Genomic DNA, 25,068 nt, shown 5'->3' with positions numbered 1-25,068 from the left:
GGGGTCTTTTAAGGGAGTTTGAGCAAGGAAGTGTCCCAGGGCATTTGGGGAAGGGGGCTGAGGGTGGGAGCGAGGCGTGTTTGTATAGGGCTCGGGAGGCACTTTAGCAGGCACGGGAGGGGGGGGGGCGTGTTGTGGATCTGGGGAAGGGGCTCTTAGGGCTGCTTCTGGAGGAGGCAGATTGAGACCGAGGAAGTGTGCAGGATAGACATGGAAGAGGGGCCACCTTTGTGGTGATGAAGGGGACTGTAGGGGGTATTTATAAGGACAGAACATGTTTGGGGTAAGGTAAAGGCTGAGTTGTATTAGGGAAGAAGGTTTTGTGGCGATAGGTATTTGTCAGAGGTTTTCAATGGGGGAAAGTTGCATGTGTTTGGAGAAAGGGAGCTGTGGGAGAATGTATGGAAGGAATTATGGATGAAAGGAGAGGGAGGAGAGTTGGAAAGGGGAAAAAGGACATTCTGCGAATGTATGTATATGAAAGAAAAGAAATATGGAGGAAGGAAGGTTATGAGGTTAGGATTTTATTCAATGTGTATTAAAGGAGGTTTGGAAACATAGGTGGCAGTGGGGAAAGGAAGCAGTAGAGAATAGTTATGGGGAGAGGGATGTGTTGGAGAGGGAGGAAGACTGGACAGGTATATATGAAGCTCTGTGGGGTACTTCAAATGAAAGTGGTATGTGTATTTATGGAGAACAAAGTGGAGTCCTAAAGGGGTGTGGTTGTCAATGGGGGATGACTTGGGGCCCTGGGAAGACTGTGGGTATAGACAGGGGTGAAGGAAAGCTCAGGGAATTAAAAGCCTCACCTTTCCTTTAATTGTTTATAGTGTAAATGAGCCAGGATGGACCAGGAAGGAGGGGGAGATGGGCAAAAGCCCCCCAACTTCCAGTGGAGAAACTACAAACTCATCGTGGACCCCGCACTGCACCGACTCCCACAAAAGGTTTACCGCTATGATGGAATTCATTTCAGTGTCAATGTGAGTTATTTTGCCTAAACTGATCTCCTCACCACCCAAGATTCTTGGGTAGATCATTGTCTCCCAAAATTTCTACTTTTTGTACTCTGCTCTTGTTTTGGATACTTGGCAGTCCTACATTTCAGCCAACTCTGAGCCTAAGTTCTTAAATCGTTTCTGCCAAAGTGATTAAATTGCCTTCCCCTATCTCTTTTCCTAGGATGCAGGTTACAAGATTGTTAGCAAGCTCCAAGACCCCCGTCAACGACTCACCTGGTCTAAAAACAGGGACCTTTCCCTCCCAGTTCCTAAGTTTAAGGTAAGTCTATCTTTTGTTATCTGATAGTTTTTATGTAGGGTGAGAGGTACAAAGAAGTGTACAGATCCATGTAGTGGTCAGAGAAAGGGCTTGGCTTTGAGCAAGAGTAAGAGCTCTGTACATAGCATTTGTGAATAATTGAGTGAAGCATCTTGACCTAGCAACTCATAATTCAACTCCTGAGTGGGCTTTCTTGAGTAGTTATGATTGGTTATTGTTTTCTAGTTAGGACAAGGGCAGGCCTTGACCTTTTGGAGAAGGAATGATTGACACTCTGATGGGACCTGAATCAACAATGAGAGCAGGAAAGAAATCTATTTTATATGATTTCTGAGTTTGAGTTTTGTGTGGTATGAAAAATGATGATATCCCAAGTGGTAGCAGCTCTATCTTTTAATTCCATTGCTAACTTCAGTGCTTAGTTAATATAGATGATATTAAAGACTCGAGTCCCAGAAGTTGCTTTATCATATAGTCCTATGGTCATCCTTGGCCTGTTTGTCATAGTTGCAGATCTCACAAAATGAGGAACTAATTTAATTTGGGTTGCTTCAATAGAAACAGTGTCTAGAATGAGAAGGGTTATGTTTCTCCTATATTTTGTCTTGATCAGAACATATCTGGAGTAATGTTTAGTTCTGGGTGCCACATTTTTAGAAAGGCAATGATTTTGATCTCTAAAGGATGATGGAGGAATCTGAAACCATTACCTTCAAGATTTGAGGGTACTGTGGGTGTTTAGTCTAAAGAAAGGAGGGCTGGAGGGTAGGGGGTAGAAATAAACATGATCACTGTTTCTAATATTAATTAAGTACCTCCAATATGCCAGTCACTGTGTTTATCACATTACAAATATTATTTTATTTGGCCCTCAAAACAACCTTAGGTATTATCATCATCCCCATTTTGATGATTGTGAAAATAGAGACAACCAGAGATTAAATGACCTCCTTTGGGTCACAGCTAGTAAGTGTCTGAGGCCAGATTTAAACTTGGGTCTTCCTAACTCCAGGCTAGTGCTCTATCTACTCCACCTCCTTGATACCTCAAATAATTATTCTAGTCATTGGAGTTGTCCAAAAGTGAATAGAGGAAGTAAATTTCATATTACTCCCAATCTCTAGAAGGTGAACACTTGTCAAAGATATCATAGAAGAGCTTCCTAGTAAGAATGCAAATGAAAGCTTACGATTTTTCATTTGTTTATTTGGGCAATATGTTTTGGGGTTTTGGTTTTACAAGATTATTCACTTAAAAATTTGAATAATATGGAGATATGTTTTGCTTGATAATACATGTATAGCCCAGATTGAATTGCTTGCCAACCCTGGGAAGGGAGGGAGATAATTTGGATCATATTCAGAAAACCTATATGGAAATTTGTTATTATGTGTAATTGGTAAAAAAATTAATTAACTAATTTTTTAAAAAGAAGGATTTCCTATACAGAATCATATTGGGCTAGATAACTTATGAAGCTACTCCCAATTCAGATTCTGTATTCTATGTCTTTTCATAGGATTCCACTGCCTTGACTGTTTCCCCATCTTGGGGACTGACTTGTAAACACTTTCCTCTTGATGCCTTTTTGGTCTTTCTTCTATGACTTTCTGAGGTTTCTTTTTTTGGCTCCTACATTCACTTCACAGTAGGAGAAGCACAGGCAAGGGAAATCTTAGACCCATTGTTTCACATTTTTGTAAAATGGAATCATCTTGCTCAGATCCTCTTCCCTGTCCCCCCTGCTCACAACACATGCACGTGAATCTACGGATTGGACCAAGGCTCAGTGTCCTATGGCTCTGCCTCTTGTCCATGACCAGATCTTCCTGAAGCCTCTACTCCATGCCAAGGGTGACTCTGGGCCCTGACCCAGCTCCTGCTTTCCCCTCTACAGCTTGATGAGTTCTACATTGGGCAGGTCCCACTGAAGGAAGTGACCTTTGCCCGGCTGAATGACAACGTTCGAGAGACCTTCCTGAAGGACATGTGCCGCAAGTATGGAGAAGTGGAGGAGGTGGAGATCCTGTTGCACCCCCGAACCCGAAAGCATCTAGGCCTAGCCCGAGTGCTCTTTGCTAGTACTCGGGGTGCCAAAGAGACTGTAAAACACCTCCATCACACCCCGGTCATGGGCAATATCATCCACGCCCAGCTTGACATCAAAGGTGATGTCCCTTCCCTCTCTTATACAATCCTGGTCTGTTCCTATTGGAGAAAAAAAAAATCTAGATAATTGGGAAAGGTGGAAGAATTGAGATCCCAAAGTTAGAGATGGGTAAAAGAATTTGACCTTAGTGTGCTAAGACCAAGAGAAAATAAAGATGGGAATTTAAAGCAAGAGAGAGAGAAACTGGACTGTCAAAAAGAGAATGGGCTAGTATGTTCCACTTATTTGGACTGACTTTTTTGATTCCTGTCTTCCAGGGCAACAACGGATGAAATACTATGAGCTGATTGTCAATGGCTCCTATACCCCTCAAACAGTACCCACAGAGGGCAAGGCCTTGAATGAGAAGTTCCAAGGATCTGGGATACCCACTGAGACGGTAAGAAGCTGGCACTGCCTAGATTTGGACCATCTAGATTCTGGGAGGCAAGATGCCTGGATTCTTAGAGAGGACTGGATTCAGCGTAGTTAGAAGATTGAAGAGGGAAAGACTGGTAAGGACTTTGAAGTGAGGAACAAAACTAAATGTAAGGAGGAAGGGCCTAGGGAAAAGTGCTTGGGTTTTTTAAGAAGATGTAGAACTTGATGCCAGGAGGGGGCAGTGAGTGTACTATTAACTTTCTTTTCTCCCTTTTTCCCAAGACGGAATCTCGACGCCGGCCTTCATCTGATTCAGCCTACCCATCAAGCACTTCTGTGCCAGTCACACCTGGCAATGGCACACCCTGCTCTCAGGACACAACTTACTCTAGTAGCCGGCAAGACACCCCTTCCTCTTATGGCCAGTTCACGCCACAATCCTCTCAAGGGACGCCTTATACCTCTCGGGGCAGCACCCCATATTCCCAGGACTCTGCCTATTCCAGCAGGTATTGAAGGAAAAAATACCTGGGTTCCCTCAGCTACTGAAGTCTGGGAACTATGCTTGGAAGGCAAAACATCTGAGTCTGAGGGGTTTGCTTCTGTTATTATTTCAAAAAAAAAAAAACAAAACATTTATTGAATATCTACTCTGTGTGCGAGGCCTTGTGCCAGGTGCTGTGTGGAACACGTGGTCTTTGGACTCAGGGAGTTTACAGTCTGTTTTAGGAATACGGGAAGCCTGGCTCTTATGGGAACCATATTTTTAAATGGATTTTCAGGGCCTCGCAACTAGAATACCTGGGTTTGATGCCACATAAGCATAGAATGGGATTTTTTATCCTGATTCCTTTTTGACCTTTTATGTTTTCTTTTAGGCAAGGAACTCCTGGCTATTCCAGTTACCATCCAGATTCCTCTTCTTCTACCACCTCTTCTTCCTATAAGCCTCGTCGGTCAGAGAACAGCTATCAGGACTCCTATTCCCGCCGTCATTTCTCTTCTTCAGCTACCACTGTTGCCTCTTCTTCATCGTCATCCTCATCATCATCTTCATCATCATCTTCATCAACGTCATCATCCTCTTCCTCTTCCTCCTCCTCCTCTTCCTCCTCCTCTTCCTCCTCCTCTTCCTCCTCCTCCTCCTCTTCTTCACATTACCGTAGTTCTGACTCACATTATCCAGCATATTTTGAGAGCAGTAGCCGATACCAGCGCCATGCCTCTTACCCACCCCGACGTGCACCCCGGGAGGAGTCCCCAGCAACCCCTTTCCCTGAGCGCTTCCCACCCTCCTATACCTCCTACCTTCCCCCTGAGCCCAGTCGCCCTGCTGACCAGGACTATCGACCTCCTGCCCCAGAGGCTGCACCTCCAGAGCCTCCAGAACCTGGTGGTGGAGGAGGTGGGGGAGCCAGCCCTGAACAAGAGGAAGCCAGAAGTTCACCTCGACCAGCATCTCCTATTCGATCTTGCTCACCTGCTCCAGAGATCACCAATGAGAGTGTGCCCTTTGCCCAGCACAGCAGCCTAGATTCCCGGATTGAAATGTTGCTGAAGGAACAGCGATCTAAGTTCTCCTTCCTGGCCTCAGACACAGAAGAAGAAGAGGACAGCAATAGTTTGGGCCCTGGGGCTAGAGAAACTGGGAGTGAGGTCCCCCTGGGACCAACTCATGGGCCTTGCACACCTCCCCCAGCGCCTGCAAATTTTGAGGATGTTGTTCCTATGGGGAGCATTGAACCTGGGACTACTGGAGAGTCTCCCACAGCAAATGGACAGGACCAGGTGAGAAGAGAAAAAGCCTGAGTTCTGAGAGGGAATCTTGGCTTCCCAATTTTTTTAAAAAAAGAAAACCAGTGAATTGGGAGAGTAAAATCCTTCTAACCCTTCTCTTCCCCATATTCTCCTAGGCCTCTCTTCATTCTTCAGGCGAGGACATGGAAATCTCAGATGATGATGGTGGAGGATCACCCCCAACAGCCCCTTCACCGCCACAACCACCACCTCCTCCACCACCACCACCTCCCCCTCCCCCCTTTTTGGCTCCCCTTCCCCTGGGCTATCCCCATCAGCCTGCCTACCTCCTCCCACCGCGGCCAGAGGCCCCTCCACCCCCTGAGTATCCTCCTCCCCCTCCCCCTCCCCCCCACATCTATGATTTTGTCAACTCCCTTGAGCTGATGGACCGACTTGGGGCTCAGTGGGGAGGGATGCCCATGTCCTTCCAGATGCAGACCCAAATGTTGACCAGGTTGCACCAGCTGCGGCAGGGTACAGGGGTAACTGCTACATCAGCAGCCCCGCCTAGTGGAGGTTTTGGCGAACATTTCCTTCCATTCCCTCCACATCAAGAAGCTGCCTACACATTACCCTATACTCTGTATACCCCTGGACAGGAGAACCGAGGGTCTTATGCCCGTGAGACATATCACCTGCCCTTGCAGGCAGAGCCCTTGCCTTCATCCTCTGCCTTAGGGGAGGAGGAACACCCAACTTCTGGGGAAGATGTAGAACTGACAGAGGGGAAGGCGCCACCTCCTGCTGGCACAGTGGGTCGGGTGCTGGCTACCCTAGTGCAAGAGATGAAGAACATCATGCAGCGAGACCTTAATCGCAAGATGGTGGAGAATGTAGCTTTTGGAGCTTTTGACCAGTGGTGGGAAAGTAAAGAGGAAAAGGCCAAGGTAAGAGTGAGGGCTGCTGAGGATCTGTGTGTGTGTGTGTGTGTGTATGTATGTGTGTGGTGTGTGTGTGTGTGTGTGTGTGTGTGTTGGGGTGCTGAGAGGAGAAGTGAAGCTAATAAGCACTTGAATGATGGTTTTATGAGAAATGGCTGAAGGAATTGAGAGTATTTTTAGTTTGGAAAAGAGACTTCCCCAAGGGATGGGCAGTAGGGGAGACATGATTGACTCTTTTCTAATTTCCCAAAGGTTGTAATGTAACTTCAGAATGAAGATCAGTGGTGACCATTATTAAGAGGCAGCTTTCAGCTCAATCTAAAGAATTACTAAAATCTTGGAGCTTTCCAAAAATGGAATGAATTGATAATGAAAAGCCACTCATCATATTAAAGCAGTGTCTAGGAAATCGCTCTTGAAGAGGTCAGAGATGAGGTGGATGCTTTGGGTCAAGGCTAGACTAGAAAAGATACCTTTATCTCTGGGATTCCATAGTCCTGTCCTTGGGTTTTAAGAGATGAATAGGAATTAAAAGAGGGAAGCAGAAATTTGGGGAAGAGGCTAAAGGAAAACATTGGAGGAAAACACATAGGATCTGGGAATGGTTTTTTGGATGAAAGGAATCAATTTGGTAAGATGCTGTATTACTCAGTGTTCATACTTGCATATCCCTTCTTCACAGCCTTTCCAGAATGCAGCCAAGCAACAGGCAAAAGAGGAAGACAAGGAAAAGACAAAACTAAAGGAGCCTGGGCTGCTCTCCCTTGTGGACTGGGCCAAGAGTGGGGGTGCTTCAGGGCTTGAGGGCTTTGGATTTGGCTCTGGGCTTCGAGGAGCACTTCGACTACCTTCATTCAAGGTGCTGGAAACTGGGAGTCCTAGAATCTGAGCTGGAAAAAAAGGGGGATGATGAGAGTTCTCATCTTAAGAGTTGGAAGTAGGGAAATGAATTTGTCTGGAATCTAGGATAGCATGTGTCTTTTTCTTTATTCTCTCCTTATTGCAGGTAAAGCGGAAAGAGCCATCTGAAATTTCAGAGGGTGGTGAAGAGAAACGGCCTAGGCCTTCCACCCCAGCTGAAGAGGATGATGATGGTAAGCGATCTAGTCTGGAGGACAAGCTAGACAGAATATCAAGTTTCTGTGAGGAGAGGGAAACTTTGGAGAGAGAATTAGAGACTTGGGCCAAGCTGTCCAGAGGAGTTATATAGTGAGGAGATTTGGGAATTGGATAGAATAGTTCTTGGAAGCATTTCTCTGGATTGGAAACCAAGTGGATCTAGCCTTGGTTCTACTTCTGATTTGCTTAGGCTTTGAGCAAATCACTTTCATTGTATATCCATTTTCCCTCCTGTAAATAGGCATAACTTCTCCACTATATATTTCATTACCATAAAAGATGAAATGTTGTTTGAAAGTTTTTCAATCATTAGGCAAATACTAGGAATTATTCTTGATAATATATTACCATAATAACATTGATCTCTAGAGCCTGATCGAGATAAGGAAGCTGGAGAATCAAGTCGTCCAGGAATGAAGGGCTCAAAGCGGGAAGAGGAAAGGAGTAAGGCCCAGGGCAAACACCGAAAACCTTTTGCTCTAGACAGTGAAGGGGAAGAGGCATCCCAAGAGTCCTCCTCTGACAAAGTAAGTGAAGTGTCTTTGCTGGTGGGGAGCCTGGGTATATCAGCTACATATCTCTGGGCTTGTCTGTGAATTGGCTGTCTTGGGTCCTCTTTCCCTAGTGGATCATCTCTCCCTTTCAAAGAGCCAGCCATGTTTTGCTTTTTCAGTCTGAGCAGTGGGAATAATGCTGGCATACATATTCTAGGAAGTCTCACTGACTTTGTGTAATACCCCATTCTGGTTATGGGCTTAGATCCTACTCCATAAGATTGGAGAATCAGAATTGCTTATTTTTGACTCTTTTCCTAAGGATGAAGAAGATGAGGAGGAGGAGGAAGAGGAGGAAGAGCACAGTGAAACCATGGAGGCCAGTAAGAAGGAGGCAGAGGCATCTGGAGGTGAATCAAAGCTCTCCTTTTGGAAGCCTTAAGGGGAGGGCAGAGGGACAACTGTAGACACAGTCAGTTGTCCCCTCCCCAAGGCCCTGTGTTTCAGTGTTACAGCATTAGGTTCTTCCTATTCTCAGCATCCCTTGAAGTTTTGGACCATATCCTTGGCCTGTTAAGTATAATGAGCTCTAGATGGGGCCTACTCTTCTATCCTGACTGCCTTTTCTTTACCTTTTCTTGACTGGACTTTCAGGTGAGGATGAGGAAAGTGCGTCCTCCTCCAAGTATTCTCCATATCCTGAATCAGAAGGTGAGAATGACAGCACTTCAGACTCTGAGAGTGGCAGCTCCTCTAGCAGCTCTTCTTCAAGCCCTTCATCCTCCTCCTCTTCCTCATCTTCCTCCTCTGCATCTGAAGAAGAGGAAGAGGAGCCATCAATGGTTTCTTCAGCCTTGTCACCCTCTCGGGACATCCCATCAGACCTTCCTGCCTCTGTGGAGGAGCCAGAACAAGAGAAGACTTCAGTCTCACCTGTAATGCCTGTTTCTGAGCTGGAGAAGGCCCCAGTGAGGCCTCTAGGTGGGTAGATTTATGGGAGAGTAGACTGAAAACAGCCTGTATTTACACCCTGTTTGAAAAGAGGACTTTTGAGTTTCAAGTGAATAAAGGAAACAAGAATGCAGAAATCATATATGGAGTGGTAGAAAGAACCCTCAGGCCTAGTGCCAGGAGACCTGGGTTCTAATCCTTATTCTCTCACTTAACTTTGTGACTTTGAAAATGCCATTTCTCCTTCCTACATAGTTTTCTCATATGTAAAATGACATTGTTTAATTAGACCACCTTCACCTAAGGTCCCTTGTGACGCTTGATCCTATGATATTGTACCCCACTGAGTTGAAGTGGTCCTTATATTAGTATGATTGTGTAACTGGCATAGCGCGGGGATAAACACCAGCTCATTACAAGAACCTATCAACCTGAAAGTTGGGTTTTTCATTCTTTCTTTACCACTTCCCTTTCACCAGGTCCTCCTGAGGAGCCACTGCCTGAGACCCTTCAGCATCCCCCAGAGCCACCAGCTATCCCCCAAGCTTCTCCTCCCCTACCTCTTGCACCCCGGCCTGAAGAGTGTCCATCATCTCCTATCCCACTTCTCCCGCCACCGAAGAAGCGCCGGAAAACAGTCTCCTTCTCTGCATCAGAGGAAACCCCAACTGCCCCAACCCCTGAGGTTCCCCCACCTGTTCCACCTCCAGCTAAGCCTCCTGGTCCCTTTTCCCGAAAAATCTCCCGGGGTGGGGATCGGACCATTCGAAATCTGCCCTTGGACCATGCTTCTTTGGTCAAGAGCTGGCCAGAGGATGGATCCCGGGTGGGGCGGAACCGGAGTGGAGGTCGGGGTCGTCTGCCAGAAGAAGAAGAACCGGGGACTGAAGTAGACCTGGCAGTATTGGCAGATTTGGCCCTCACTCCAGCTCCAGCTCGGCGAGGGCTGGTAGTTCTACCTGTAGGGGATGATTCTGAGGCCACAGAAACCTCAGATGAGGCTGATCGTTCAGGGCCAACAGTTCCCTCAGTTATTCACGTTCTTCTGGAGCATAACTATGCTTTGGCTGTCCGGCATGCTCCCCCAACCCCAGTTTCCAGACCCCTGGAACCACTTCCTTCTCCTGCCACTGTCTTCAGCTCACCTGCTGATGAGGTTCTAGAAGCCCCTGAGGTAGTGGTCGCTGAGGTGGAGGAGGAGGAAGAGGGGGAGGAAGAAGAAGAAGAGGAGGAGTCTGAATCATCTGAAAGTAGCAGCAGTAGCAGTGATGGGGAAGGAGCCTTGAGGCGAAGGAGCCTTCGATCCCATGCCAGGCACCGTCGACAGCCCCTGCCACCTGCCCCACCACCCCCACCCAGCTACGAGCCCCGAAGTGAGTTTGAGCAGATGACCATCCTGTACGACATCTGGAATTCCGGGCTTGATGCCGAGGACATGGGCTACTTAAGACTCACGTATGAGAGGCTGCTGCAGCAGGACAGTGGAGCTGACTGGCTTAATGATACCCACTGGGTCCATCACACCAATATCCTAGATCTCTGTGGGGCAGGGACTAGCAGATATGGGAGTGACTGTACCCAAAGTCCCAAGGTTCACCTTTGCTCCTTCTTGAAAGATATTTCTGTGACTCCATTGTTAAAGTCTCTCTTGTCTGCTACTTTTCACCTTCATCTTTGTTCATTTCATTTCATTCTTTGCCTAACACATGTTTCCGTGGTCTTTTCAAGATTTGTGTTGTGACAAATGTTGGTAGGTTATTAGGACTGGGCATATCTTACCCTTTTTCCCCACAACCTACCTTCTCCTGCATTGACTCATAACCAGTTCAGGTTGCTCTCCTTCCAGATTGGGGGGTGGCCAGGCAGGGCTACAAACTCTTCTTGAGCTTCTGTAGGGATTGGGATTAGGCCACTGAAGAACCTGTTTTCTTCCTTAACCTCATCTCACTCACCAACTTGACCACTCCCAAACGTAAGAGAAAGCCCTTCGATGGGCCCCGGGAGCATCAGACTGGCTCAGCTCGCAGCGAAGGCTACTACCCCATCAGTAAGAAAGAAAAGGATAAGTACTTGGATGTCTGTCCTGTCTCTGCACGTCAACTAGAGGGCTCAGACACCCAGGTAAGGATGCCATTCTTTGCAGCTGACCAGTTTTTGTTCTTTGCCTTGGACTTCCCTACTGATAAGGTCCTTTTTCTTCCCAGGGGACAAACCGAGTGCTGTCAGAAAGAAGATCAGAGCAGCGAAGACTACTGAGTGCCATTGGCACATCAGCCATTGTGGACAGTGACCTGCTAAAATTGAATCAGCTCAAGGTGAGAATAGCTTTGGCTGAGGGGTTAGGAGAGAGGGGCATACTCTGAGACATTGAGGGGTGATAGCCATAGCAAGACAGAAGCCTTAAGTGACTGGGTGGAGTTTCAGGGATGGAGAAGAGCTTTGGTTTAAAACAAAACAAAACAAAATGTGGAAAGCAAGGAATTGGGGAAAGCTTGGAATAAAAAGGAAAGGAGAAAATTGGCCTTTTATTGTGTGAGGGGCACAGTCCTCCAAGCACCACACCCTTAATTGTGTACCTAAAATGCTGAGCAGTAACATACATAATAGGGAGGTTGGATTGGGCAGTGGGGAAAGAGGCAGTGCTTGAATGGCATCCCTTATACCTGATTTCTCTCTCCTGTCTTCTCCCCTACCCCTGTAGTTTCGGAAGAAAAAACTACGATTTGGCAGGAGCCGGATCCATGAGTGGGGTCTTTTTGCAATGGAGCCCATTGCAGCTGATGAGATGGTTATAGAGTATGTGGGACAGAACATACGTCAGGTGAACAAGCTAACTTGCCTTTACCACCATCATAAAAATATTAAGGTTTTAGGGGAGGCTAGATTGCTTAGTAGATTCAGAGCCAGGTCTAAAGACAGGAGGTTCTAGGTTCAAATATGAATACACTTCCTAACTGCGTGACCCTGGCAAGCCACTTAACCCCCATTGTTCAGTCCTTGCCACTCTTCTGCCTTGGAGCAAAATCACAGTATCAATTTTAAGATGGGAGTTAAGGGTTTTAAAAAAAGTGATTAAGCCTAAGTGATTTGTAGTCACATACATACATAGGGTATGTCCTCCATAAAAATATATATACACCTGAAGAATTGTGTGGATGAATAAATGGAAGCAAATGTCTTCCATGTCACCTTGGGAATGCTTTGTGGAGGAGGTAGAATTTTTGGAGCTCTTTCATGATGGAAAAAGATAAATATGACAGGCTTGGAGAGACAGGGTATGGGGGGGTGGGGGGTGGGGATTGTTTTATGGAGTGACCAGAGGCAGAGTAGGCTGTCATGGGCCTAAATAGTGGAAAGTCTAGTATGTCAAGGCAAATGTAAATGAAGTGTGCTTGGATAACCAGCTTGACCTCTAATGTCATTTGTACTGAAAGCTTCAAAGACTTAGATGGGGAAGAATGTAATGCAAGAAGGAAGATCTTGGTTTTCTTTTGAAAACTTTTTCTGATGCTTGACTTGTCAGGTGGTGGCTGACATGCGGGAGAAACGGTATGTGCAGGAGGGCATTGGCAGTAGCTATCTCTTTCGAGTGGACCATGACACCATCATTGATGCCACAAAATGTGGAAATCTGGCAAGATTTATCAATCACTGCTGCACGGTGAGAGCTGGGGCTTGGGCATGGACTGGTCTAGGACTAGTTATTTGGGTTTAGGAGGGTACTTTTAAGGAAACTAGAGAGCAAGACGTGGGTGTAGAAAGGGGGATACATGATTTGGGACATTTGATTTTGGGGAGAGAAACCTGCAGTAAGCGAAGGGACCAAAAAGTCAAAGTTAATAAATAACTCCTTCTCTCCAACTATAGCCCAACTGCTATGCCAAGGTGATCACCATTGAAGCCCAGAAGAAAATTGTAATCTACTCCAAGCAGCCAATTGGGGTGGATGAAGAGATAACCTATGACTACAAATTCCCCTTGGAAGACAACAAGATCCCATGTTTGTGTGGCACTGAAAGTTGCCGGGGCTCCCTCAACTAAGGGCCTTATGGAGGGGCTGGCTTTACCCTACCACCCCCTCCTCCAACAAACACATGCCCCTAATTTATTCCTACCACAAAGCTAGAGAACCAGCTAGGGCTTGAATTGCCCTTTGATTTATATTCTGGGGTCCAGACTTAGACCCTGAGCCTCCATTTCCTGTAGTTCCCAAGGTCAGGTGGGAGAGGGAGACAGGGCATGAGTTCTTCGCTGGATGAGCAAAGAAAATCTACCCCACCGTTTAGGAACCTAGATACAGGGGGGGGGGGGAAATGGAGTGTTTCCACTCCCCTACTTGTGGAGAGAATGGGTCTCCCAGATTCTGGGTTGTGGGGAATGCCCTAAACATGAGGCAGGTTCTGCCCCCCCACTTTTTTTTTCTTTTCGGAGAAGAAACTGTAAATGTTTTGTAGCTGCTAGCGGCTGTTTCCTGTGGAAACCTGGGGTGCCGGCCTGTACAGATGCTGTTCTTTGAGGGGGGAAAGGACTTTCCTATCCCCCCACTTTGTTTTATTGGGGACTATTCCCCTGTACCCCTTTTCTCCTCCCTCTACATTTTGGGGTCTCTGGAGCAGCTGGCCATATTTCCCCCCCCTCAGGAGAGCTCTTTCCTGGACCCCAGCTGGGAATCTCTCCCTTCCCTGGTATTAATACTCCCTCCTCTCCCCCAGACCAGGGAAGACAGGGTCTATTGATTCCCCTGGCCTTATTGTCTGACCATACTAGACTTAAGGGGCCACAAGGGGTTATCTGAAACCTTGGCCTTCACTTTGGGCTTTAGAGGCATCAAGGCCAGGCCTAGGGGAGGAGGGGGGTTGGGACATGGGAGGGTGTCTCTTGTTCCCCCCCTAAGCTGCCTCTGTCCTGTTCTTCAAAAGGCCTGTTCTAACTCCCACCTCATAGTGGCTGCACAGCTGGCCAGTGGTTGGGAGAAGGCAGATGGCAGAGGACCCCAGGGTTTGACCCCAGCTCTATCCTCCCCACTCCTGTTGGCCTGGTTTTGTACATATGTTAATAGCGCGGATGCCTCGGACCCGACGCCACATTTTTATAATTGTGATTAAACTTTATTGTACAAAAGTTGTCAGTCCTTTATGATTTTGATGGTTGGAATTTGGCCATATTACCTGGTGTTTATGTAGGAATAGATAGGATTAGTTCTTTGAGATATGCAAGTACAGGTAAGATGGGATCAAAGATTTAGAGCAGGAATGAACCCTAAAGATCATCTTTTTGGGGTAGCTAGATGAGTGGGAATAGAGAGCCAGGTCTGGAGATGAGGTTTTGGATTCAAATCTGACCTCAGACACTTTCTAGCTGTGTGATTGCACAAGTCTCTTAACCCCCATTTCCTAGCTCTTACCTCTCTTCTCCCTTGGAAATAATACACAGTATTGATTCTAAAATGGAAGAGAAGGGTTGTTTGGGTTTTTTTAAACATCTATTATTGGGGCAGTTAGGTGGCTCAGTGGATTCAGAGACAAGAGGTCCTAGGTTCAAATTTGACCTCAAACACTTCCTATTTATGTGACCCTGGGCAAGTCACTTCACTTCCACTGCCCAGCCCTTGCCACTCTTCTGTCTTGGAACCAATACACAGTATTGATTCTAAGACAGAAGGTAAAGGTTTAAAAAAAAAAATGTGTAGAGGGGAATAGGAAGTGGTAAGTCCAAGCACCTTTGTTCATCTCTCCATCAGTTAGATGCTGGAATGTTCCTCCTCTGCAGAGAAACTTGCCCACGGACTAGCTGATGGTATCTAACTTCTTGCTAAAGATTATGTGAATGGGTTCTGCGGTTTCCCCATCCTAGCTTCCCTTACCAGAACCCCTCCCCCTGCCTTAGGGGAAAATCAGTCAAAGCAAATAGAATGGCCAGTAGTGATGGGTCAACAGCGGAAACCTTCAAACTGTCTCTCCCCTTCTTAGCATCCCTTCCTTTTTTTCATGAATACAGACAGCGCCAACCTTGGGGGTCAAGGAATTGAGGGATGGTGGGCAGCCGCCACTACAGATCCCATGCCCTGGTCCGGCAGCTTAGCAGATGCAGTGGCCAGTCTGGGTCAGCAGGAGGTGCTTTCTCCTCCAGAGGAGAGGGCGGGGCGAATGGGAGTCACTGGGGACTGTAGGTTGGTTGGTTCGTAGAAGGGGCTGTACTTAGGATAGCAGCTGGGATAGGGGAAGGAGGACGGAAAAGGCAGGGGAAGGGGAGCTGAGTCCTATTGAAAAAGTGGAGTGGCCAAGGTTTGGTCCTAAAGGGTTGTAGGAATTGTCTCACAAGCTGACGGACCTCTGCCGAGTGGATCTCTTGCAGGTAGGAGGTTCTCATGCCTAGTGGGCCCCCAGAATCCTTCACCTGTCTCCCCTCTTTACTTTCATACAACCCTCTCCACAATCTTCTGCCCACCCACAGCTCCCATCTCTCCCACCCGATTTCTTCAGCTTGAGTTGGGAGCAGAGTGTTGGGATTTAAAGAGTTTACCAGGCACAGAATCCTCCCTTCCCTCCTGTCCCACCCCACCCCCATCCCTCGATTGGCCGGTGGCTCCTGGTTTTGTCGGACAATAAAGCCAGGCTGGGTCTAGCTCTGGCCCGAATGTGCACATTCCATCTTTACGAGTCATAGATGAGCGTTTTCGGGACACCGGTGAGTATGACTGGGCTCCTGGCCACCACAAAGGAGCCATCTGGGAGGAGCAGAGATAGCCCCTGGTGGAGTTTGGGGGGGGCTGGGCCAGCCTGACTTGTTTCTCCCACTGCAGTTAGATATGACTGACGGAGACCGGGATCTGGCATACCTGGTGACAGGGGGCTGCGGCTTCTTAGGGGAACATGTGGTTAGGCTCTTGCTGGAGCGGGAATCCCGACTCAGAGAGCTTCGGGTGTTTGACCTTCACCTGGGGCCCTGGCTGGAGGCGCTAAACTCTGGTGAGGGAAGAGAGAGTACTTTGGACCTATCCTTGACCCTCCTATCCAATCCCCAGCCCCCATTCCTACTCCAGGCCAAGAAGCCTTTCCGTAATCCCCATTACAAAGGGAGGCAACCCAACCTCTCCCTCCAGGCCTCTTGGGGGGCCGTGTTTATGACTGGATTGCATCTGGATGGGGGGAGTGACTCATGGATGGAAAGTTCAGATCTGGAGGGTGTTACCCCAGTGGTGATGGCCAGGAAGGGCTGAGGGAAACACGCCACGTGAGGCCTATGTCTGTTTTCCCTCAGGGCCCGTGCAGGTGATCCCAATCCAGGGGGATGTGACTCGATCTGAGGATGTGGTGGCAGCTGTAGCCGGAGCCCACATAGTCATTCATATAGCCGGGCTGGTGGATGTGTGGGGCCTCGTGGACCCAGAGGTCATCTACAGGGTTAATGTGCAGGGTGAGGGCTCCTTACACCCAGGGTGCCAGCCCAGCCTAATCCATTCATGTGGCTCCCTCCCTAACTTGGGCAATGAACCCTCTCCCTCCCATCCGTTGGTTTTCCCCGGGAATTCAGGCCAAGGAAAGTTTGGCTAGGGAGGTAGGGAGCAGGGGGCAAGGAACAGGTGGGGGGTGGGGAGGAAGTAGTTAGGACAGGAGGGAAGCTGGGAAAAAAGGAGAACAAGGCTCTACCTCCTCCCCCTCCCCCAGGGACTCAGAATGTGATTGAAGCCTGTGTGCAGACTGGAACTCGGTTCCTGGTGTACACTAGCAGCATGGAGGCCCTGGGGCCCAACAGCAAGGGACATCCGTTCTACCGGTACACCTTATGTCCCCTCCCCATCCCTCCCTTCTGCAGGAGTCTTGCCTGTGCTAGAAAATGATAATGTGCTCATCTCCCTGACTTGCTGAGGGTGACTAGAAGCCCTTTGTAAACTTTCAAGCAGAATTATGTGAGAATGGCATGGTGGGAAAATCTCTGGACCAGGAAGAGACCCTGAACCTAGAAGACCTGGGTTCTAGATCTGGCTCTGCTACTCTGAGCACATTGCCTCTTATCAGCAGTTTCATGCGTGCAGGGGATTCCTGATATGGAGGGACAGATGGACAATACTACTTTTAATCTTGGAGTGTTGCCCGAGGTAATAAGAGGCTAAGGGATTTGCCCAAGGTCTCAAAGTGTCAGCTAGGACTTGAACTCAGACCTTTCCAACTCCAAGATCAGCTTTCTGTCCACTCTACCATATGGTCTTCTTCATCTGAAAAATGAATCCCATCCTAATCGTTGTATCTATTTTAAAAGGTAATTGTGAAGAAAACAAGATGATTGTAAAGGATTTGGACAATTGGAAACACATAGAAAGTATATTTAAATACTGAGATAAATAGTAAATGTATCCCAATGGGGTGAAGGGACTGGCTGAAGACTATGAATTTTCATCCACATCCAGGGGCAATGAGGACACCCACTATGAGGTAATACATAAAGAGCCCTATCCTCGAAGCAAGGCCCAGGCAGAGAGGCTGATCATTGAGGCCAATGGGAGAAAGGTAAGGAGGCTCAGTTGTTTGGGTTGTCTGGAGCTTTGAGGGCATTAAATTTATGGAAGAAAAAACTGAAGTCCAAAAAAGGAATGTTTGGTTCCAGGTCACAACAGTGTTAATGGCAGAGCTGAGACTATAATTTAGGTCTTCTGATCCCCAGGACAGGGTTCTTTCAAAGACACCAAGATGAGCCTTCTTGTATGTACTCATACGTAGAAGAAACAGGCCACTAAAAGATGCCCAACGACTTGCAAACTGGGGGCACAGGACTGCCCCACTTGCTTCCATTACAGCGTACAAAAGAAGTAGTGAGGGAGCTGGCTGGTGGGGAGGGGCAGGAAGCTTGGGTCTCAATAGCTCTCTCTCTTGCTCAGGTCCGTGGTGGACTTCCCTTGGTGACATGCTCTCTTCGTCCCACGGGAATCTATGGCGAAGGCCACCAGCTCATGCTTGATTTTTACCACCAGGCCCGGCGCACTGGTGGGTGGCTTTTCAGGGCCATCCCTCCCTCTGTGGAACATGGCAGAGTTTATGTAGGTGAGGAAAAAGCCCTCTGGTTGGAGGAGAGGGTTGGGTGCTGAACAGTGTAAACATGAGGTGAAGGCCACAGATGTGTGGAAACAAACATCTAGGCCAGAGGTCTGCAACGTATGGCTCTGGAGCCATATCCGGCTCCACCTCCTGGACCAGCCAGTCCAGGCAAAGCCCCAGGATGTGCCCCAGGGGGCCCTTCAGCCCCCACCCCATATTCCAGCGCCTTCCGCCTCCATCCTCCTCCTTCCAAAGGAAGGCTCTCATGGCCAAAAAGGTTGCCAACCATTGATCTAGGCAGACAAAGGCCAGATTAGGGCTGGGCCTGGGGAAGCCACATTCTGGATGTGGGTGAAGGCTGGGGGGTGGGTGTTCTTCTGGCAAGAACCAGACCTAGGAAAAGGGCTATAAGAGAAGGACCATGGCTGGGGTAGTCAAAGACTCGGTAGTCAAAGGCAGAAATCAGTTGTTTGCAGGATCTCTGGAGTGTGGACAGGGCTCTTAGGTGTTTGAGCAGCATCTATGTGAAAGGACTGGCTAATGGGTTAGATGATGGGACCTCTCCCCTCAGGCAATGTTGCATGGATGCATGTGCTGGCAGCTAGAGAGTTAGCCTCCAGGGCCACCACCATGGGTGGGCAAGTCTACTTCTGCTATGACAACTCCCCTTATAAGAGCTATGAAGACTTCAACATGGAGATCCTGGGCCGCTGTGGCATTCGCATCCTGGGAACTCGGCCCCTTCTTCCCTATTTCGTCTTGTTCCTTTTGGCCACTCTCAATGCTTTCTTGCAGTGGCTACTCCGGCCCTTCTTGGTCTATGCACCTTTATTCAACCCCTACACTCTAGCCTTGTCAAACACCACTTTCACTGTGCAGACAGACAAAGCCCAGAAGCATTTTGGCTATCAGCCCCTCTATGACTGGGAGGACAGTAGAGACCGCACTGTTTCCTGGGTAAAGACCAGAAAGGGGTGCCCTGATCCCCTTCCCCATGGCCAGGCCCCAAAGGCAGGAGATCCTGGGCTCTAGATTCTATCCTCTGATCCCAGCCATGGGCTGTTCCCATTTAGTGACCTAGTGCTAATTAAGGTTACCCTGGGTTCCCACGATTGCCCCTATCCAGGGACTTTTTCACCCCAGGACCAAGGCATGGCAAGTTTCAAAATTTTACATCTTTTTCTCTAACTCTGCTGAGGGAAATTTCACACCTACTCCCAGGGCCCAGAGCTGGGAGAAGGCAGATGCTAAATGCCATTCCCTGCCCCCCATCCATCCAGAGGATACCTAGCCCTCTCTACTATGCCGGAAGAGACCCAGCCTTGGGAGAGGTGTCCCTAGGTTCTAGAACCCCTGCAGTGACTCCAGTCAGTGACCCAACCCCCTCTGCACAGGGACAGCAGTTCCCCGGGTTCCCAAGAGTACCCCTGGTCCTTGAATCTGAAACTCCTGGTGCCCCCACCCCAAGCCCTGACACATTCTATTAAGCTCCTGGCCACTTTGTCCTTCCCTCAGGACTCCCCACGAAACAGGCTCCTCCCGCCATCCTTCCCAACAAAGATTTTGAAATTAAACATATTTGCCCTTCCTCTAGTCTAAATTTTTGAACTGGCTTCAGACCCAGGGCAAGGATTGCACCATATTGGCTGTCCTGCCTCCGGCATCAGCAACGCTCAGTGTGCCCAACTGGTAGCTCACCCATGCGTGGACCACCCCCCCCCTCCCGGGTCATATGCCCATCCCGCTGACCTCCCCGCCCCACCTCCATCCCCTCACCCCGTCTGCCCCATCGCGACCCCCATCCCCCGCAACGGGGAGGGGAAGGAGAGGCAGCACACGGCTGACCCGCTGGCTGGACGTTTGCTATTTTTCCCGTGGGGGCCCGGCCCGGCCCAGGGTGGGAAGGTCTCGGGACGGGACATGCAAGGCTAGGGGGTGGGGTCAGGGTGATTATTTTCCTTTTTTTTTTTTTTTTTTTTTTTTTCCGTTTGCTTCTTGGGCACCGATGGTGAGGATGCGTCCGGGGGCGGAATGGAGCTGGGAAGGGGGGAGAGAGGGAGGAGCCTTGAGAGACCAGAGGAGAGAGGCGAAGAGGCGAGACCAGAATCAGCCCAGGATCTGGGCAGCGTTCCCCGGCCTCAGTCCTCTACCCTTGCCGCATCCCTCTCCTTCTCAGGATCCAGGTGTCCTGGTCCCAACCCCCGGCGTCCCAGGCGCCCTGGCCTCGCTCTGCGTGGGGCAAGGGAGGATGGGGAGATGGGGTGGGCGGAGGATGAGAAGAGCTCTAGAAACCAACGGGAGAAACGAGGGGAGTGGGGTGGGGGGAGGCAAGGGCTCATGTCGGCAAACACGGCTACATCACGCGACACGCCAGCGACACGGAAACACACGCCAACGCACACGGCTGCACAGCGGGGGTGGGGAGTGGGGCGGTGAGGAGAGCCTGGGGCCGTCCATCCATCGTGTCCTTCGATGCGGGTCAGGCTGGAGAAAGGTTGGGGAGGCAGAGGAGAGAGCTGGATGGGGAAGGGTGGGGGAATGCATAGACACATAGTGTAGACGCGCTTGGAGCGCGTTGGGAGTGTGTGTAAAGACCCACGGGCACATGGGATGTACACACAGTGTGCTTAGTGACAGGCAGAACTGGGGGAGGTGCCACCCCCTCCAGCACCTCCCCCAAGCCAGCCTGAACCCGTGGATGCATGTGGACAGGATCCATGGAGGGCTGTAGACTTAAGAGATCCGGCTGATGCCCACATCCCCTGAGGGTATTCCGTTGTGTGGACAGCTGCCCACACCTTTCCATTTACATGCAAACACATCTGTACCCAGACAAGACACCTGCACACACAGGCACAAGCAGCATAGCATGAATGGACACATGCCTCTGATGACCATTTCTACCACACCCCCAGACCATAGGCCAAAAACCCCAGGGTGAGGCGAGTAGGACCTGCTGAGAAATGTAGTGGGATCGCTGGGGCATAAGCTCCCAGAACCCAGGAATACCCAGACGCTGAAAGGAGGGGTTCTCTGGGCTTCTTATGGAAACCCTCAATGGGGGAGTGGAAGAACTGGAAATAGGGCCATCAGCAAACACAGGATGGGCAGATGGGCACTTCTACCACAGAGACGGCACAGGGTGAGGTGATGGAGAATCGGCACCCTGTGGGAGTTGTCTCTGAACACAGAGTGGGCAAGAAAATGTGTGTTTACATATGTGTATGTGGAAGAATCACAGAATGTCAGAACTTAAAGGGACCTTAGAAATCATCTAGTCCAACACCTTCATTTTTCCAGGGGAGGAAGCTGAAGCCCAAAGAGGGAGAAGTGAAAAGAGACATGCCCAATGTCACAGTCTGAGTGCCAGAGCCAAGATTTGAACCTACGGCTTCCTGAATGCTTATTCCAGGGCTCTTTCCACTACACTGAGGTTCCTTTCCTTACATGTTCGAGTATGTGTATACGTGCATGTGGGCAGAGAGTAGTCTCTCTGCTTTTTGCATCCATTGGCCTCTCTCCTAGGCTGGTCTGGCCTTCCTGATTTGAGGACTTTAGCAGGGACTGAGGGGGCCTGAAGGTGGGTGATGGTAGGGCAAAGAAGCTCTGAAAGACAGTCTAAATCTGGAAGAGTGAAGGATGTGAGGACCAAGTGGTTCCCAACTAGAAAAGGGTTTTGGTTATTAGGTTCCCACAAAGGCCTCAGCTAAAAGGGTTCCAAAGAGACACGGATGGGAGAAAAGGAGTTTAGATAGCAAATACTTTCTGTTTTGAGAAGTCTCTGCCTATTTCTAGAAACAGAGAAGCCTCCACAGACCAGGGTGGGAGAAAGAACTTTCTGTGGACAAAGGGGGAAGATGGTGGCTTAGTAGCAGCTGAGAACAGGCGCAGCCACCATCATCTACATACGTGAACACACCTGAGCCGACAAGGGAATGGGTGATGCCTATATGTGTGAGAAAGAGGTTGTGGGATGTAGGGAGTGCACTAACATGTCAACTTCCCCTAGAGTGGATGTTCCGTATGGGATCGGCCAGGCCTAAAAATCCCAAATTAGCCACACTCTGAGGGTAGACTCACGAAGGCCAGACACATCCACGAGCGGGCATGTCCATGTGCTTGGGGGTGGGGGGAGAAGGGGGAATTGTGTAACTTTATGGAGAAAAGATGTCAAAGCAATGAAAGACGTCAGTGACCCGAGGGTGCGAGTGTTGGCACATATCCACCTGTGTGATGAAACAGCCATATCTGACCCTGGAGATGATACCTACAGCCTGGGAGAGGGCATTCCTGGAGATAAGGTCCTGATGCAACCCAGACAAATACTGAGCAAATACTTCGCTTGTGTGTGTGTGTGTGTGTGTAGGAACACACTTAACAAAGACATGAATACACACACATACTAATGTACACGCACACACATGCACGTGCACACGCAGAGCTGCCCATCCCTGAGAGGACATGTCTCTCCTGGCAGGGAATTATTTATTGCTACCTTACGTAAAAGAGGTCCAGCCTGGCTCTGGCCACCCAGTGGGTGCAGAGAACCAGGCCGAGCTATCGTGAGCTCCCAGGCTGTTTCCATCTAAGCACGGCCCTGAGTAAAGGCAGGGGAGACGTTCCCCCTTGCCCCCACGCTGCCCTGCTGCATCCCAAGGAGGAAGAGCCTACCCACGGAGCAGCTGCACTTCCCGGCCAGCCCCCACTTCATTCAGGGAGCAGAGGGTAGGGCAGGGGGGGAGAGGAATGCCCAGCCCTGATACAAGCCGTTCTATGCTCCAGGCACGGCCTTAGAACAAAGGCAGCTGATACACAGGGAAATGCGGTCCTGATGCCACCGAGACAAATACTGAGCAAAATAAAGTAACTAATTAATAGCTTCGTGGCTCGAAAGCTAACTATGGAGCTCGAGCGTAGGCTGAGTGCATCTCAGGGCATGTGGAGCTCTGCTGTGGATGGCAGCCGAGGCCCGTGGGACTGAGGCATGGACCGAGTAAGGAGGGGACACGGCAGTGATGGCATCACGCGCTTGGGAGAAAGACGGGTGTTGGGTCTAGAGAACGAAAGTGAGAGGGCATAGGAGAAAAGGGACCTCGGGGACAGAAAGAAATCCTGCTTCCAGGCCTTTGGCTGTCTGCCCCCTCCACCAGGCTCCGAACTGGAGCTTATGGCATAGACACACCCATCATTTCCCCCAAGCTCCCTCAGACGAACAAGAGACATGCTGGTGCATGTTGGCATACATGCGTGTGTGAGCACATGTGAGCATGTTATGCAGTCACCCAGGTGAGGTTCCCGTCAGCTTTGGGACTTCAGTGTCTCTGTATGCACCGGCACGAAGGCTAGAGGCAGACCCAGTGCAGAGAGCAATCTGGCTCTGTGTGTGTGTGTGTGTGTGTGTGTGTGTGTGTGTGTGTGTGTGTGTGTGTGAAGAATCCACAATCTTGTGGCAAAATGCCCGGTTGCACAATATTGCGTGTCTCTGTGTCTGTGCTTGGATCTCCACGTGAACTTGTACAGACTTGGGGCTGGGGAAGGGGGGAATGATCTCAGATAACACAGATGCGCACAAATCCATACAGGACACACGGCTGTACTGATCAATATACGTGTGTATGTAATACGCAACAAGTTGTATACATACTATGGAGTCACACACACACACATACACGCAAATATATATAACTATGTCATAGAAATATATATCTCTGTGCCCACACAAACGGATGTTCTATACACAACGCGGTGGGCTCTGCCTGGAGATGACACACAACCACACTCCGCACGCACCCTGGAGGTAACTGTGTGTGGGAGCATGCACACACATGCAAAGATAATTTATATACATCTAATGTAGAGGAATATTTGTGTATGTGTGTGTGTGTGTGTGTGAGAGAGAGAGAGAGAGAGAGAGAGAGGGAGAATCTTCATAGTGCTGAGACAAGGACTGGCAACACAAGGAACACAAAAAGTATCTACACATTGCATGAGTAAACAGAGCAGGAAGGTGTATGCGTCCACATTGACCCATGACTGCCTACACGGGATGGGGAAGAAATGAGTGAGTCTCTATATACAAACCAAGTGACATTATTTACATCTGTGTGTGTGTATCCAAGCACACACCAGCCTGGTCTGTGGTCTATGTACATCCTGGGTGATTGAACTGGGCGACACACACGGGATCTCACCTACAATTTATGAGCAGACAGACGTGTGTGTGTGTGTATGTGTGTGTGTGTGTGTGTGAGAGAGAGAGAGAGAGAGAGAGAGAGAGAGAGACAGAGACAGAGAGAGAGACAGAGACAGAGAGAGACAGAGAGAGAGAGAGGAGTGCAGAAGCTGTCTCTCAGACAAACCTTGTCAGTGCCTGTGAGGATGTGCCCACACCTTCTCCCACTCTCAGAGCCCCTAAAATCTGTATTGGACAAACACGGTGGGGATCGATGGAGGAATACACTCGACCACGATGTATACAACAGCTCAGGCCACAGGCAGACACATGGGATGGGGGTGTGGAGAGGGGGTGAGAGGGGTCCAGCGTACACGCACACCCAAGCACACACGCGCCCACCCTACACATCACCAGCATGTGGGCCCCCATGGTGCTAGGCCAGTGTGGGGAGAGGCGGGTGGCGAGGGCTCATGCCTGCTATAATCTACATGCGGAGGGGGACGTGGGACGTGTGGGTCCCACTTCAGGGTGCAGGTAGGGTGGGGAGAAGATTGCTCAGGGCCACATTACTGGCGGTGGTGGAAAGGGCTCTGAAATTTGACATAAGGGATGAAGGGGAGGGATGGGGCTGCCTGGATCCAATCTTAGGGGCTGAGACTGGAGAGGAAGAAGGAGGGAGGGGTTGGGGAAAAGCGGGGGGGGGGGGGTTGGGATCCGTGGGGGAAGGGGTATTGCTCCCATTCTGGCGAGGGGGTCTTGGGGAGAGTGAGGGGATAGGTCTACAAGCCCAGCGTCCCCCCGATGG

At 49.4% G+C, this 25,068-nt stretch overlaps 2 protein-coding genes across 4 annotated transcripts; both read left to right on the top strand.

Moving 5' to 3' along the window:
- Positions 1–133: 133 nt before the first annotated feature.
- Positions 134–14,177, top strand: SETD1A (SET domain containing 1A, histone lysine methyltransferase). 2 transcript variants are annotated; one of them, XM_044659637.1, is made up of 18 exons: positions 134–983; positions 1,183–1,281; positions 3,179–3,449; positions 3,709–3,830; positions 4,094–4,320; positions 4,714–5,599; positions 5,725–6,498; positions 7,175–7,351; positions 7,499–7,586; positions 7,981–8,138; positions 8,428–8,515; positions 8,760–9,086; positions 9,536–10,582; positions 11,005–11,177; positions 11,261–11,371; positions 11,758–11,877; positions 12,580–12,717; positions 12,924–14,177. In XM_044659637.1, the coding sequence occupies exons 1-18, from the start codon at positions 846–848 to the stop codon at positions 13,095–13,097; spliced, it is 5,118 nt and encodes a 1,705-aa protein (XP_044515572.1). In that variant the 5' UTR covers positions 134–845; the 3' UTR covers positions 13,098–14,177. The 2 variants fall into 2 exon arrangements, with proteins under 2 accessions (XP_044515572.1, XP_044515568.1); XM_044659633.1 differs by having other exon boundaries at positions 4,690–5,599.
- A 1,115-nt stretch (positions 14,178–15,292) lies between these two features.
- Positions 15,293–19,677, top strand: HSD3B7 (hydroxy-delta-5-steroid dehydrogenase, 3 beta- and steroid delta-isomerase 7). 2 transcript variants are annotated; one of them, XM_044659627.1, is made up of 7 exons: positions 15,293–15,410; positions 15,859–16,024; positions 16,317–16,472; positions 16,724–16,832; positions 17,464–17,563; positions 17,932–18,094; positions 18,660–19,677. In XM_044659627.1, the coding sequence occupies exons 2-7, from the start codon at positions 15,865–15,867 to the stop codon at positions 19,118–19,120; spliced, it is 1,149 nt and encodes a 382-aa protein (XP_044515562.1). In that variant the 5' UTR covers positions 15,293–15,410; positions 15,859–15,864; the 3' UTR covers positions 19,121–19,677. The 2 variants fall into 2 exon arrangements, with proteins under 2 accessions (XP_044515562.1, XP_044515557.1); XM_044659622.1 differs by lacking the exon at positions 15,293–15,410 and adding an exon at positions 15,562–15,743.
- The last annotated feature ends 5,391 nt before the right edge of the window (positions 19,678–25,068 follow it).

Source organism: Gracilinanus agilis, chromosome 1 (genome assembly GCF_016433145.1).
Source record: "Gracilinanus agilis isolate LMUSP501 chromosome 1, AgileGrace, whole genome shotgun sequence".
Lineage (NCBI taxonomy): Eukaryota > Metazoa > Chordata > Mammalia > Didelphimorphia > Didelphidae > Gracilinanus > Gracilinanus agilis.
Note: the sequence above shows the minus strand (reverse complement) of the source record. Positions and strands in the feature narration are given on the sequence as shown.

Coding starts and splice junctions, on each gene's coding strand:
- SETD1A (XM_044659633.1), top strand. CDS start 846: ATGGACCAGGAAGGAGGGGGAGATGGGCAAAAGCCCCCCAACTTCCAG. Junction 8,516..8,759: donor GGAGGCAGAGGCATCTGGAG/GTGAATCAAAGC, acceptor CTGGACTTTCAG/GTGAGGATGAGGAAAGTGCG. Junction 12,718..12,923: donor TTATCAATCACTGCTGCACG/GTGAGAGCTGGG, acceptor CTCCAACTATAG/CCCAACTGCTATGCCAAGGT.
- HSD3B7 (XM_044659622.1), top strand. CDS start 15,723: ATGAGCGTTTTCGGGACACCG. Junction 16,025..16,316: donor GCTGGAGGCGCTAAACTCTG/GTGAGGGAAGAG, acceptor GTTTTCCCTCAG/GGCCCGTGCAGGTGATCCCA. Junction 16,473..16,723: donor CTACAGGGTTAATGTGCAGG/GTGAGGGCTCCT, acceptor CCCCTCCCCCAG/GGACTCAGAATGTGATTGAA.